Source organism: Dermochelys coriacea, chromosome 10 (genome assembly GCF_009764565.3).
Source record: "Dermochelys coriacea isolate rDerCor1 chromosome 10, rDerCor1.pri.v4, whole genome shotgun sequence".
NCBI classification, from domain to species: Eukaryota; Metazoa; Chordata; order Testudines; family Dermochelyidae; genus Dermochelys; species Dermochelys coriacea.
In genome coordinates, this window is record NC_050077.1 from 58157116 (window position 1) to 58169970 (window position 12855).

General features: G+C 41.4%; 1 protein-coding gene across 1 annotated transcript in view; it reads right to left on the minus strand.

Annotated features, from left to right (window-relative positions):
- The window catches only part of CHRFAM7A (CHRNA7 (exons 5-10) and FAM7A (exons A-E) fusion), a 97982-nt gene extending 86010 nt beyond the window's left edge, over positions 1-11972 (minus strand). The window contains exons 1-2 of the mRNA XM_038420783.2: positions 11103-11972; positions 9406-9545 (exon numbers count right to left, since the gene is read on the minus strand). Coding sequence (XP_038276711.1) covers positions 9406-9545; positions 11103-11157 — 195 coding nt within the window. The 5' untranslated portion in view covers positions 11158-11972. The remainder of the gene's footprint in view (positions 1-9405; positions 9546-11102) is intronic.
- Positions 11973-12855: the final 883 nt, after the last annotated feature.

Sequence of the window (12855 nt, forward strand, 5' to 3'; positions counted from 1 at the left end):
GACTGATTTCCTTGGAACCTCAGATACTGAGATCCTAGGTTAGAGAATACAGGAAGTGAGTTTTCACTTTGTTGCTTTAGAAAGCTAGAGGAAGCTAGGAAGTGTCTTTAATACTTGCCTTTGTTTACTGGACACCAAAAAATAAATTAAAACAAAATAATTAACATTGAAGAATTTTAAAAGCAGGCACTTATCTTGAAAAAGGAGCTCATCAGTGGACTTGCATCAATGTAACAATGTGGTACTACCAACTTTTTAGGGCCAGATTCTGCAACCCTTCCTCATGCTGAATGGACAATAAAGGCAATGGGACTGGTTGGTGTAAGTGTTGCTCAATGAAAGAGGGTTGTAGAGTCTGGCCCATAATGCATTAACTCCATATTTTCAAAGTACTATGAAGGGATTTAATTGGGTAGCTCTCATTATTATTAATTAAATGCATCCGATGAAGTGAGCTGTAGCTCACGAAAGCTTATGCTCTAATAAATTTGTTAGTCTCTAAGGTGCCACAAGTACTCCTTTTCTTTTTGCGAATACAGACTAACACGGCTGCTACTATGAAACCTATTATTAATTACATGACTAAAGTCCTGCACAAAATCTTAGGAACTCTTCTAATTTTCTTGTTTAATGTGTTCATTATTATTTATTATTTCTGTTGTGGTAGCAGTTAGAGGGCAGAGCCCCACTGTACTTACAAACACAAAGAAATGGCCCTTGCTTCGAAGAGCTGATGTGTTATTGTGATATGGTTATGGTTTAATACAATGACTGAATATGCACATGATGTTCCCTAGGCCCCTCAAAATCTGTATGTTGTATCTTGTGAGGATTTATTGGTCTAGGTAACACAGTTAATATATACATTTGTACAGTTTCTTTAAGAACTGAACGCTCATGCCAGTCATGAACCTACTGTCCTGTTAACAGGAAGTTCTGCAAATGATCTCAAGTTACTGAACAGAGCAAACCTTTTACCCTACTGTAATAATAAATATTCAATAAATCTTTTTATGACATAGGAAGTCGTGTGACCCCTCAATTCGTAATAACAGCACGGCCTTACAAAGGATATGAGAGAAATGTTAGATGTATGAATTGCTTTGCTGATAACTAATGAAAATATTTTTCTTCTTGGTACAGTAATTCTGAGACAATTTTCTACAGAAATTACCCATTACAAAATAGCCACTCTCCTGGACATTGAGAGGAGAGTTCACAAGTCTTGATGTTCATAGACAAGGGCCTGATCCGAAGTCCAATGAATACAGAAACAGTTTTACAAAAGAAGAAACATCATGACCTTTATTTTTCTTTAGGCAAGTAGTTTAAATAGTCCTTTGTTCTTCACCACTGTGCATCCTATAGCAGACTGAATTTATTTAAGGTCTCTTTCAAGAGACAGCACAGCTTGAGAAGAATGGGTGGAAACAGGAAACTAACAGAGGCAAAATTATTAGCCAAGCCATAAGTAAAATCATTAAGAAGCACATACAGACTCTCCCATCTCGCAGGGTCCTAGAGCCCAGGCTCCAGCCTGAGCCTGCATGTCTACACCATAATTCAACAGCCCCTTAGCTCTTTGCCTGAGCCCCACAAGTCCAAGTCAGCTGACATGGGCCAGCTGCAGGTTTTTAATTGCAGTATATACATATCCTCTGTCAATCCAGTCACTTTCAAGAGCACCAAATTCATTTAAAACTATTGGAAAATATATTCCAGCACTGCTCCATTTTTCCACAATCCAAGGAAAAAACTTAATCTATGGAGATTAAAGGGTTGCACATTTTCTCTGCATAATGGAGAGAGGAAGACTGAGCAGGGAAAGAGAGCAGAGACAGACTCAGAGAGACTTTTTCTAAAGTCCACAAATGAATGCTAACAATTACGAAGAACAATGCAGATTTGATGAGCTTCTCCCTGAGCTACTGTATGCAAAAGAAGCTGTTGAGACTTGATAAGCAGCTTATCCATGTCCTTAGCACTCCTTTTCAATGTGCCAGTTGATTCAACTCCATTTTATTAATTTCTTCCAGATTTTTTTTCCTCTTTTCTTCGATGGGTGATTGGTTTTATAGAATTCATTGCTCTCTTTGAATAAGAGTGTGATTTTCTTTTAACATTTCAAAATATTTCACACTGGTATTTGTTTGTTGGATCCAAATGATTTGTTATCTAACTTAGGCCTTGATCTTACAAAGACATATATGCAGGCTTAACTAAGCATGGTGCGTATCCCAATTGAAATGAATGGTGTTACTCACAGTGTGTAAAACTTAGCACGTGCAAACTTTTGCATGACCAGGGACTTCGCTTTGTATAGCCAGGTTTCCAGAGGTGAAAGTATGATGAGGAAACTGCAGTTCAGCTGAGATAAGCTGCCAGAAGTCTGGATCCTTTTATATAATTTTGTCTGCAAAACTGAACTGAAAAGCCAACAAGAACACATTTGCATGAGATACTATTCACAAACAATATCTCAGCATTTTTGTTTTCAGTCCTGAGAAGAAACCAAACAGATCAGAAGCAGGAGAAAATGAAAAATAATGGCGTGAAGCATTTATCTGAAACATTTGGCAGATGGGGAGGTTTAATTCAATTTAGTGCAAATATTGCCAAAAATTTGAGTCATCTTTCAGGTTAATTAGAACAGTTCAACAGTACCTAGTTAACAAGCTATTTAATAGTTGAGAAAAAATTCCACACAAAATAGTTGCTTTCACATCAAAAGAAGCGAGACTTTGAAAATAAATTTATTCATCCAAAAAAGGGAAAAAAATCAAACAAATTTTCAAAATATAGATGTCTGTGCCCAACAGCAATACTATGTTTGTGTGAAATGGTTGCAATTAAAACCACAAACTACACAACTCACTTGGTTGCGGGTTTTGCTATAGAATCAAAAAAAGAGAGACCATTTTTGTCTAGAGACTCTCCAAGGTTATGAATCTGGCTCAGTTTTGAGACCAACTGAGTTAATTTGGTTTTGCTTGGAAATTATAAGAGGTACATTAATTTTATGTGAAATCAGGAGAAACTCTTGAATTTTACATTGAGATACTGTGTACAAACTCTAGATTTAAAGCAAAACGTAAGGAGTTTAAACCATGCATCTCAAAAGAGAATGAAGGATACACACAAACATCTGCAAACTAAAACATCTGAGTTTCTACTGAAGCTCTTATTACTGGACCCTACCAGAAAGCATATACCTAGCTTTAAAAGCCAGGGTCTGGTACAGTACAGCAATTCTTTTATTCCTAACTTTCAAACATCTCACCTGGTTAAAAAAAAGTCTGCATGAACAAGGATAACTTGTATACAAAATTCCAGTCCAATGTAAAATGAGAGAGACAAGATATCTTGCCTGCTTACACACAGACTCCAAATGCTCCCACTTCACGGTTTAAAATGAAAATATTGACAAAACCTTATTATAGCTCCAATTCAGAAAAGCACTTAAATACCAGATTAAGTCCCGATGACAACAAGCACATCTCCAAATACTTTGCTGATCTGGGACCTAAAAGTACATCAATGGGTGCCATTAGGATATATTTACACCAACAACTAATGCCTTGAAGCAACAAGCTCCCAGACACAAAATGTCATTTTTGAAAGAAAACAGCACAAGCAAAAACATTCAGTTAAATTGGTTCAATGCTTCACTCTGTTTGAGCTGGAAAAAAGGAGACAAGTACAACATGGAAGAGGAAATGCTTTGAAGCAAATAGCCAATAAATTCTGTTAAACTTCATCTAAAGTATTTTTTCTTGTATCAGACAGTCCTGTTGGAGAGGGCAAAGGCTTTTAAATGTTGTTTATACAACCTCTACAAATGCAAAAAAAACAAAATGTAAAAGACAGTACTTGAACAGTATAGCATCTCAGATGTCCTGACTCTTTCTACCTGACTCTCTTGAGAAGTCTGCAGTGGGGACTTATGCTGATTTTGCATTCATTGATTAGAGTTTTCACATTATGTCTCATGACATATTGTGGTGTCCTTGAGGTCTTTTGGAAAAGCTTCTCTAGATCATGTTATCTCACAGTAAACCTAAATATATCCATTTTGAAATTTCATAAAAGGAATAAAAAACTCCTGCCATCATCACTGTATGTTGTTCAGCTACCATCTTTCCTTTCTGAGTGTTCTTTATAGACTTGGAATTGCACTCATTTTGCTATCTGCTTCAATATAACACTACAGAAGAAGGGCAAGGAATGTGATATTAAATTTCATATTACATTGCTACGTAGCTCCAGGCTCAGACTTACAATAGTGTGAAAAGTATGAGAAGTTAGGAAAAAATAAGATAACCAAGTCATGTTTAAAAACACCCTGATTTATCCCATGGGGAAAATATATATTTTCAATAGATTTCATAAAATATATTGTGAGAGATTTTATACACAGGCAGCTTTTTCATGTTATACAAGATTGTTTGGGTTCACATCCAATGCTGACACTGCAGAGCAGTACTAGGGAGTATGGAGGGACTGGAAGTATAGCCGTTTATGATAGCAATATGTTTCTATCACTGGGGATTGGGAGAATACGATCAGTCTACATAAAGGACTGTGTTTTTAAAAGGCATGCTCCACATCTTTTAAACATACTCATTGCTGATGCTGCTATATCCTACCCACCTAGGAATCCCTCCTCTACTTCTGCCACTAAAGGGTACAGATACCAGAATAATAAAGGGGAGAGTTAATTCTCCTCTCTCTTGGCTCTTGAAATGTTCCCATTGCTCCCATATTCCTGTAAGTCTTGGTTCATTTCTTACTCCTTTTATTTCCAGTTTGTCTGTCTTGATCCCAAAATTACCAAATGTTTTCTAAACAACAGGCTCCCTGAATTTGAATATCAGCCTATTTGCTCATCCTAAATTGCTTTGCCACAAGAAGTTTCAAAATAAGATTTCAGCAAATGACAAGTCACAGGGAAAGCAGGTTATTTTTCACTCCCTTTATCAAAGTGGTGGCAGTTCTCATTTCAAAAAAAAGTAAAACAAAAATAAAGAGGACTCAGTAGTCTTGGAGGGAGCATTCATTGGATTCATTCATTCATTTCAGGGAGCATTAAAACCTGTGAGGAGGTAACCCCCACTGTGGCAGAGGGGCTGGAAGTACTTTCTGCCCCTTTTCCCGTGCAGGAGAAAACAGGAGAGAGATGAGCAAGTAACAGCAGCTGGGCTGTGGGCTTGCACATTCTATTCACCAGGGGAAATTAAAGGGCTTCCTGCAGAGGTGGTGTCCAGTCTGGTGCACTAGAGATGCACCCTTAATCCACCACTAAATGAGTCAAGTAAAGAGAATGCATCAGTCACCAGGAAGTATGTTGGTGGCACATTTTGTTACTAGCTCATTAAGTAATTGTTGTGACGAGTACTCATCCCCTTCAGTATTTGATTCTAGTTGAAAATCCACAATACTCGTTTATTTTATACTGTGAAGCCTGGTTGGTTTCTCCCCATGCCTGTCAATCCCAACACTTCGAGGCAGAGATGCTGTCAATTTTACAGCAACTACAGTATCACTGGCTTGCTGTTGTTTGAATTAAAAAAAAATGTACAGAAAGGAGTTTTCAGTCTAATGATAAATGGATATTTGCCTTTTCCACTATTATTTTTGATTATACTCAATAACTCCAGAAGAAATGATAGCTCTGTAAAGTTCACTGGCTGTTGGCCTTTAGTCATTTGAGTATCCAACTATTTGCACGCTAGTTAATGTTCATTTGGGCTCAGTCTACACTTAACAGTTTTGCCTGCATTGCTGTTGGTTAGGAGTGTGGCGGAAAAAAATCTTGCCCCTCATTGTCATCATCATGGCAAAAGCTCCAGCCTATATGCAGTTATATCAGTGACAAAGCCTCCCAGCATAGTTTATTTCATTCAGAGAACTGGTATAAACATAGCAGTAAAGGAACTCTTTTGTTGATATAAATTACATCCCCACTAGGAGGATTTGCCAGTACAGCGATACTGGCAAACCTTTCTGGTGTAGACATAGATTAACATATATGGTCCAAATTAATTCCAGGAATAACTGCATTGACTTCAGTAAGGCTACATCACATATGTCTATATTTTTAAAGCCCTTAAATGTAATTAATTTTGTTATAAACAGCACCTTTAATTATTAAAATAAATAATTTTTAAACCTCTTTCATCTTTTCATGCTATTTGTTTGCTTTCTATATTTCAGCTCAAACAAATATAGATTAATTAGTTTTCTTATTGTCTAGCTAACCAGTTCCCTGTCAATTTCACTTTCAGGTTCTCAGGCATCAGCATAATGCTGAAATGGGTTAAATGCACTGCAAAGGGAGCACTGATTTGCCTTTTTGTTTTTTTAAATGAAACTTACTTTTGGAATTAATCAATATGGAAATACTCTGATTGGTCTTAGGTTTTATAAAAACTTATTTGTACAAGAGGCACAGCCTATGGAGGGGATCACGCTGTACTGTCAGAATTCCTGCAGGAAAAGGCACATACTCAAGCAGGAACTCTGCAGCTGGAGGCCATGTTGGAAATGAGATCAATGGTGTAGAAGGCTTTTTTGAAGTCTATTTGGAGTTCAGCTAAGGTACTTTGCACCATGTTGAAGTTTGCATTTGTAACTGTACGTAATTACACATTAGACCAGAAGAGGTGGCAGCCAGATTTTCAAGTGCTCATCATCCAGAGTGCTGAACTCTTTTGAAAGTCTGGCCCCAATAAGGAGTGCTGAGCTCTTCTGATAATTCTGGCACTATGAAGGCAGGAAGGCACAAAAAGATTAAATCTAAATAAGTAAGTAGTTGCAGAAAGCACACATGGAGACCCAGAGAATCCAGTCAGGGTCACTCTTCCTCCCCAGCATCTCTCTGGACCCAGAACTGAGCTGAGAAGCCTCCTCTACTCTGAAACCTCCTCTACTCTGGAGGCACTAGGACCCAAGTGGTGCCTCTCCTCCTTTCCCCTCTTCTCCCTGTGTCCTTAGGGAAGAACTGCTGAGAGGAACCAGCCAGACACTCCATCTGGTAGGAAAGGCTGCAAAAGCAGCCAAAGCAGGGGCCTTCGGACATTCAGGGAACTTTCTACCGTTGAGTGGACTTCTTCTGCCTGCACTGACTGGCTGTTTGCTCCAACCCTCTCCTTCCCACTCCCTTCAACTCAACTTCCATCTACATCAGCCCCTATTACTCTCTTGTCCCCTGCCCTGTCCCCCTTTCCTTCAGGGTGCTCTCTCCCTTCGTTTTTCTTTCCGTTTAGCTGATCACCTCCTAATTAAGCCCACCCCGCTCCCCAAAAATATGTGGAACTAACATGTTTGCTGTCATCACATTGCTCATTATGCTTCTGTTTAGCACCTCTTCCCCCAGCCGGTGCTTGTCTTGTCCATTTAGACTGTAAGCTCTTTGGGGAGGGGCAGTCTATAACTCTGGATTTGTACAGGACCTAGACCAACGGGGCCCCATGCTTGGTCGGTTTTTAGGCACTACCATAACAAACAGTTACTACTACTACCACCATCACTTTGTATACTGTCCAAAAGGGAAACTAGTACCATCTACAGCACTAGTCTACCGCTGTGGCCTGTGCTTCTAACTACATCGTAGTTGACCTCTCCTGATACTAGGTGCCCATGCAGGTGCAGCCACAGTCTGTGATTAAATTATGCATCAAATTTAACCTGCCAGAGCCTCTTCAAATTGCCTATTCCAGCCTGTGTAAAACACCCGTCCTCCCCTCCCTAATGCGCCTAGAGACACGCTGCCTGTAATTTCTGTCCTCCTATCCAGTGTCCTACCAGTTCCACAGGTTGATGCACCATCAACCCACAGAACTCATTGCCAGGGGATGCTGTGAAGGCCAAAAGTATAAATGAGTTAAAAAAAGAATTAGATAAGTTCATGGAGGACCGGTCCATCAATGGCCATTAGCCAAGATGGTCAGGGATGCAACCCTACACTTTCTCTCTAAACTTGATTGCTAGAAGCTGGGACTGGAGAACAGGGGATGCATCACTGGATAAATTGCCCTATTCTGTTCATTCCTTCTGAAGCACCCGACACCAGCCACTGTTGGAAGACCAGATACTGAGCTAGAAGGACCATTGGTCTGACCCAGTATGGCCATTGTTATGTTCTCATGTGCCATGTATTAAAACTTATTTTTTTAAATAAATTTAAATAAAATAAATAAATAAATGTAAAACAGCCACAACTAGATATAAGTGATAGGATTACTTGTTGGTTTTAATTGCACAAACACAAACAGTTGCCTATTACTAGCTACACTCATGTCAGTGAATAATAAATCTCACACTGGAAATACCTATCATGATTCCCATTTAGGTCTTGGAAATCTAAAATCTAACCCTAAAACTTATGTTTATCAGAGACTAGGAACATTTAAGCCTGCACAGTGTACTGACCTTTTGATAGTAAATCAACAATGACCAGCTTTTGCCAATCGACAGCTTGTAAGGAAATTTTAAAAAAACAAGCTATCTGTCATATATAATCCCATCAGTTTATTTAATTCTGCTGCTCCTAATGTTTTTTACTTTGAACATCTTCTGGAGACATTATGGCATTTAGAGGTTAACTATTAGTGTTTAAATAACTAATCTCTTTACTAAGTGACTTTAAATCTAATAAAAATGAATGATGTGGTGAACAGTAAAGTATAATCACCTTGATATCACATATCAATGACCTCATGTGGTACATTCTAGCTATTCATGGGATTTTTCCCAGCAGTTTTGTCATTTCACAAATGCAAATATAACAAACTCTGTACAGGAATCACTTCATTCACCATCGATATGCAACCAGTTGTGGCGTCGAACACAGCTGCTAATTAACAGAACACAGTTACATAAAAGTTTAGGATAGGATATGAAGAATAGCTGATCTAAATTAAGATACAGGAGCAATGTAAAATGCAATTACCCAAGATGAGATTTTGCCAGATACCCCACCACAAGCAAAAAGTGCCATGAGTTCTTTTACAGCCACTGTAATCAGGATCTTTGTTTTACATCTCTTTCAAAAGACAGCACTTTCACACTGGATCAAAGTATAATTAAGGATTAGAATAAAGCAAAGAAGAAACCTTGACTCTTTCTTTGAAAGCGATCTGTTCTGAGAATTGGTAGATTTGTGAATATCTAGGAGGTTGAGTAGATCTCAGAAAGAGACTTAAATTTGACATAGCTAAAATCTTGATTTATTTTTTTTAAAATGAATCCGTCAAAACTTGGCTTTGGACTGTCTGAGTTACCCGTGCTTTCCCAAAGAAACTCTACCATCCACTCATCACAGTCATATTTCCATGGCTAAGTCAATTGGGTGCAGTAATACTTAGCCTCTTAAAGAAGTAGCATCCTGTAATGTTAAAGACTTACCACATCCATGATCTGCATGAGGCTAAGAGTGAAGTAGACAGTGAGCGGCTGGGAATCATTGGCCACAGGCCTCTCCAGAGGATTGTAATTCTTCAGCAACTCCTTATAGAGCTTCCTCTGGAACTCTCCTTGCAGGGACACTTTGAAAAAGTAAAAGTAAATTGATAAATACTTAGGAATCTACTGTCAGCATTATGATGTAAAAGAATGCAGCATTCAGAAATGCTTTCCACTCAGAATCTGCTCCCATTAGCCAAATCAGGCAATATGTTACCTTTTACTTTATACTTCCTCCTTCCAAGACATCTGTTCCATTAACTACCATAGCAAACTCTTATCCCAAAACTGCTACCACTCACCTCTTCTCTTCCCTGACTTTTAGTAGGTAGAACTTCTGGTTGATATGTCTCACCTTTCAGAATCTGCCACTTTGACCAGTTCCCCTCTTTAGCCAGGGACAGCAATTTCCAAATGTTAAGATCAATGTGTCAACATTTGCATCCTTTGGATCAGGGATGAGAACTAGTGAGATGTAGCAGTTTTTAATGGATGAACTAAACTGCTCATAATTTGATACTTGGTGTAGCATAGCTGTAACTAGAAAAACAGAAGAATGTGATATACCTGAAAAGGACAAGACAATGACGGAATAACTGGGAGATTACACGGACAATCAAAGTACCCATATCATTGGATTGTAAACTCTCTGGGGCAGGGACAGTTTTCTTGCCCTGTGCTTGAACCCCGCCTAGGACAATGGGGTCCTGGTCCATGACTAGGATTCCGAGGCTTTACAGTAATACAAATACTAAATCACACCACTGGGGAAATTTTATCATCTTTGTGCACCTCAAAGCTCCATATCATTCTAGAGAGGACACTGATTCTGTCATTTACTTTTGGTGAGAGAGAAATCATACCCCTGGGATGGAAGTATGGAAGAGCCAATACAGGAGAGAATTAGAGGACTGTGTAAAAATGGAAATCCACATCACTGTAGGAATTAGTCCTTTTTGTGTTTGACCTGTGTGTCTGTCCCCATCCCAAAGCAATGTTGTCATGTACCCCCCTGCTTATTTCCTGATCACCAACCTTGTGTTCCCCACACAAAGGACGCCAGGATCCCTACCCTGAGGAGCTTACTGTCTAAAAGCCAGGAGTATGTTTCCCCTCCCCCTCATCTTTTAGCCCCTACTCCTGCCAAGGGGGTAAAAACCATTGAGGCTGATCCCAGACAGTGATCTGGGCTAGGGAACAGTTTTCACGCTGCTGGTCTGAGCGCCAATGCAACAGCAGGATGTAGGGAGAGGGAACAATCTGGGGGTGAGCATCAGTCCACCCACCACTGCAGAAGAGTCCCGCAGAAGACTCTCCAAAAGGATTTAAAGGCAATTGCCTTTCTTCCTAACCCACATCGGTATCCCTTACATGCCAGCACGTTAGGAATCACATCCCCTCCTCTCAGTTTGCCAAACTCTGCCCAGGGCTACCTGTTGGGCTAGGGGCAGTTTGCAGAGCATCTGCACAGTGGCCTCACCACCCAGGCTACATCTGATGACTAAGAACCAGGAGAGTAAACTCCAGCCCAAACCCTGTGGAGAGAAAGGGCTAAGCAAAGGACATGTGGGCAAGCAGAGCCCTCAGATACACAGCCACAAGGGGCAGAAAAGGAAAGAGAAGCACAAAAGTCCACTCACCATGTACCAGCCCCACAGCCACGATCAGCCAGACAGTCAGCTCCCGGAGTCCCATCCCCAGAGCCAGCCTCACTGGGGAAGGGCAGCAGCTGCAGAGCCCCAGACCCCGAAGCAAAGTTCAGCTCCAGCCCCAAATCAGCCAGGCAGCTGCCGAGAACAGGCACTCAGAGCAGGATAAAGAAAGGGAAAGAGACGCAGAGCAGAAACTAGAAGGCGAGTGCTTGGTGGCACACAGGGCTGAGGGGTTCTGGGGGACAGGGTATCAGTAACAGGGCTCCGGCTCCTCTTCCTGGTCCCAGCTCCCTTCCTGGGCTGGCCCCGGATCTCTCCTTGAGATGCTGCCAGCTCAGGCACAGCAGAGGAATGCTAATGACTGGCCCCCTCCCTCCACCTCCTCCTGCACGGAATGGATTTCCCTACTTTCCTTAATCCCTCTAGACCCTCAGGCAGGGCAGAGGGGAGGCAGAGACACTGCAGCAGCAGGAGAAATGCAGCCCGTTCAGCGGAGCAGCCTAGCTTTATAGGGCTGTGTGTGTGAGCTAAGAGCGGATCTCACTCTCCACCCCTTCCCTCCCTCCATGGCTACTCAGCCCTGAGACAGTCACTCAGGCACAACTCCCCTCTGGCCCCATCCCACTGCCAGGCTCTGCAGTTCACTCCAAGAGGGGCACTTCGCTACCGCAGGATCCAGCTACTCTTGCTCACGTTTTAACAACCAAGCTGAGCTGCAGCCTTCTCCTTTGGGGTACGAAGCACAGGGGAGGCAGGAGCTCTGGCTCATCCCTGCCTGCTGAGATACTTCTCTCTGCACAGCAGCCAGACGCTGGGGTGGCCACAAATCCAGCAGTTCCTAGTAAATGGAGCTGACTCAGCAGTATGGGGGCTCCTCTCCTGGGACAAATAAGGGAAAAGCAAAACTTGTGCCAAACTTGCATTTATTTATAAGGCAGGAATATACATTCTGGTGGTCCCTTAAATGAGAGCACCTTATTGGAACCTGATTAGCTTTAAGTGCAATTAAAGGTCCAATCACTAGGAAACTGAAAATAAGAGCCCCCACTCCTACCTTGCTCAACCCCCTGCACACTGGTCTTAACTGGCCCCGGGGAAGATAACCCCACATAAGATGCTCTGCTCGTGCAGAGGTGACTTTCTGCCTCTCTCACTCCAGGCTGCTGGGGTAGCAAGGAAAAAGAGCATGGCTAGGACCCCCTATGCCATGCTGCTCCTCAGCAGTGCCTTCAGCTCCAGGTGCCATTGCAGACTGGCCCTGGCATGAACTTGCTGCTCTAACATGGCAAAGAAGGGTACTGGTCTATCCATAGCTGCAGCAGGATAAAGAACTGCAGAGGAGAGCTTTAAGTCACTGTTGCCCCCTTCCCAACCCCGAATTGCACTGTGTGCACTGCAGCCATAGCCAAGGATCTGACCCCTAGTCACATTTGTTTTGGGGGACAGGTAGAATCAGATAACGTTGTATATGCATGAATCATTTTGTGCCCTTTAGATCCCAGCTGCCGCACAGAGCTGGGAGCTCAGGTGTGAGATGATTTTTTTTTCCAGTGTCTAGAATACCATGTAATTTAAAAAGAGTTGCAGGAGAAATCCATGGCCCCTGATTTATTGATGACACTAAACACATTTTTTAAAGGACACCAGAAAGCCAGCCAGATCTGGGACAGAGCCCACAGCCTCAAACCCTCGCCATGCTACTCATCCAATGAGATTCAGGTCTGTTTGCTCTTACACTGAA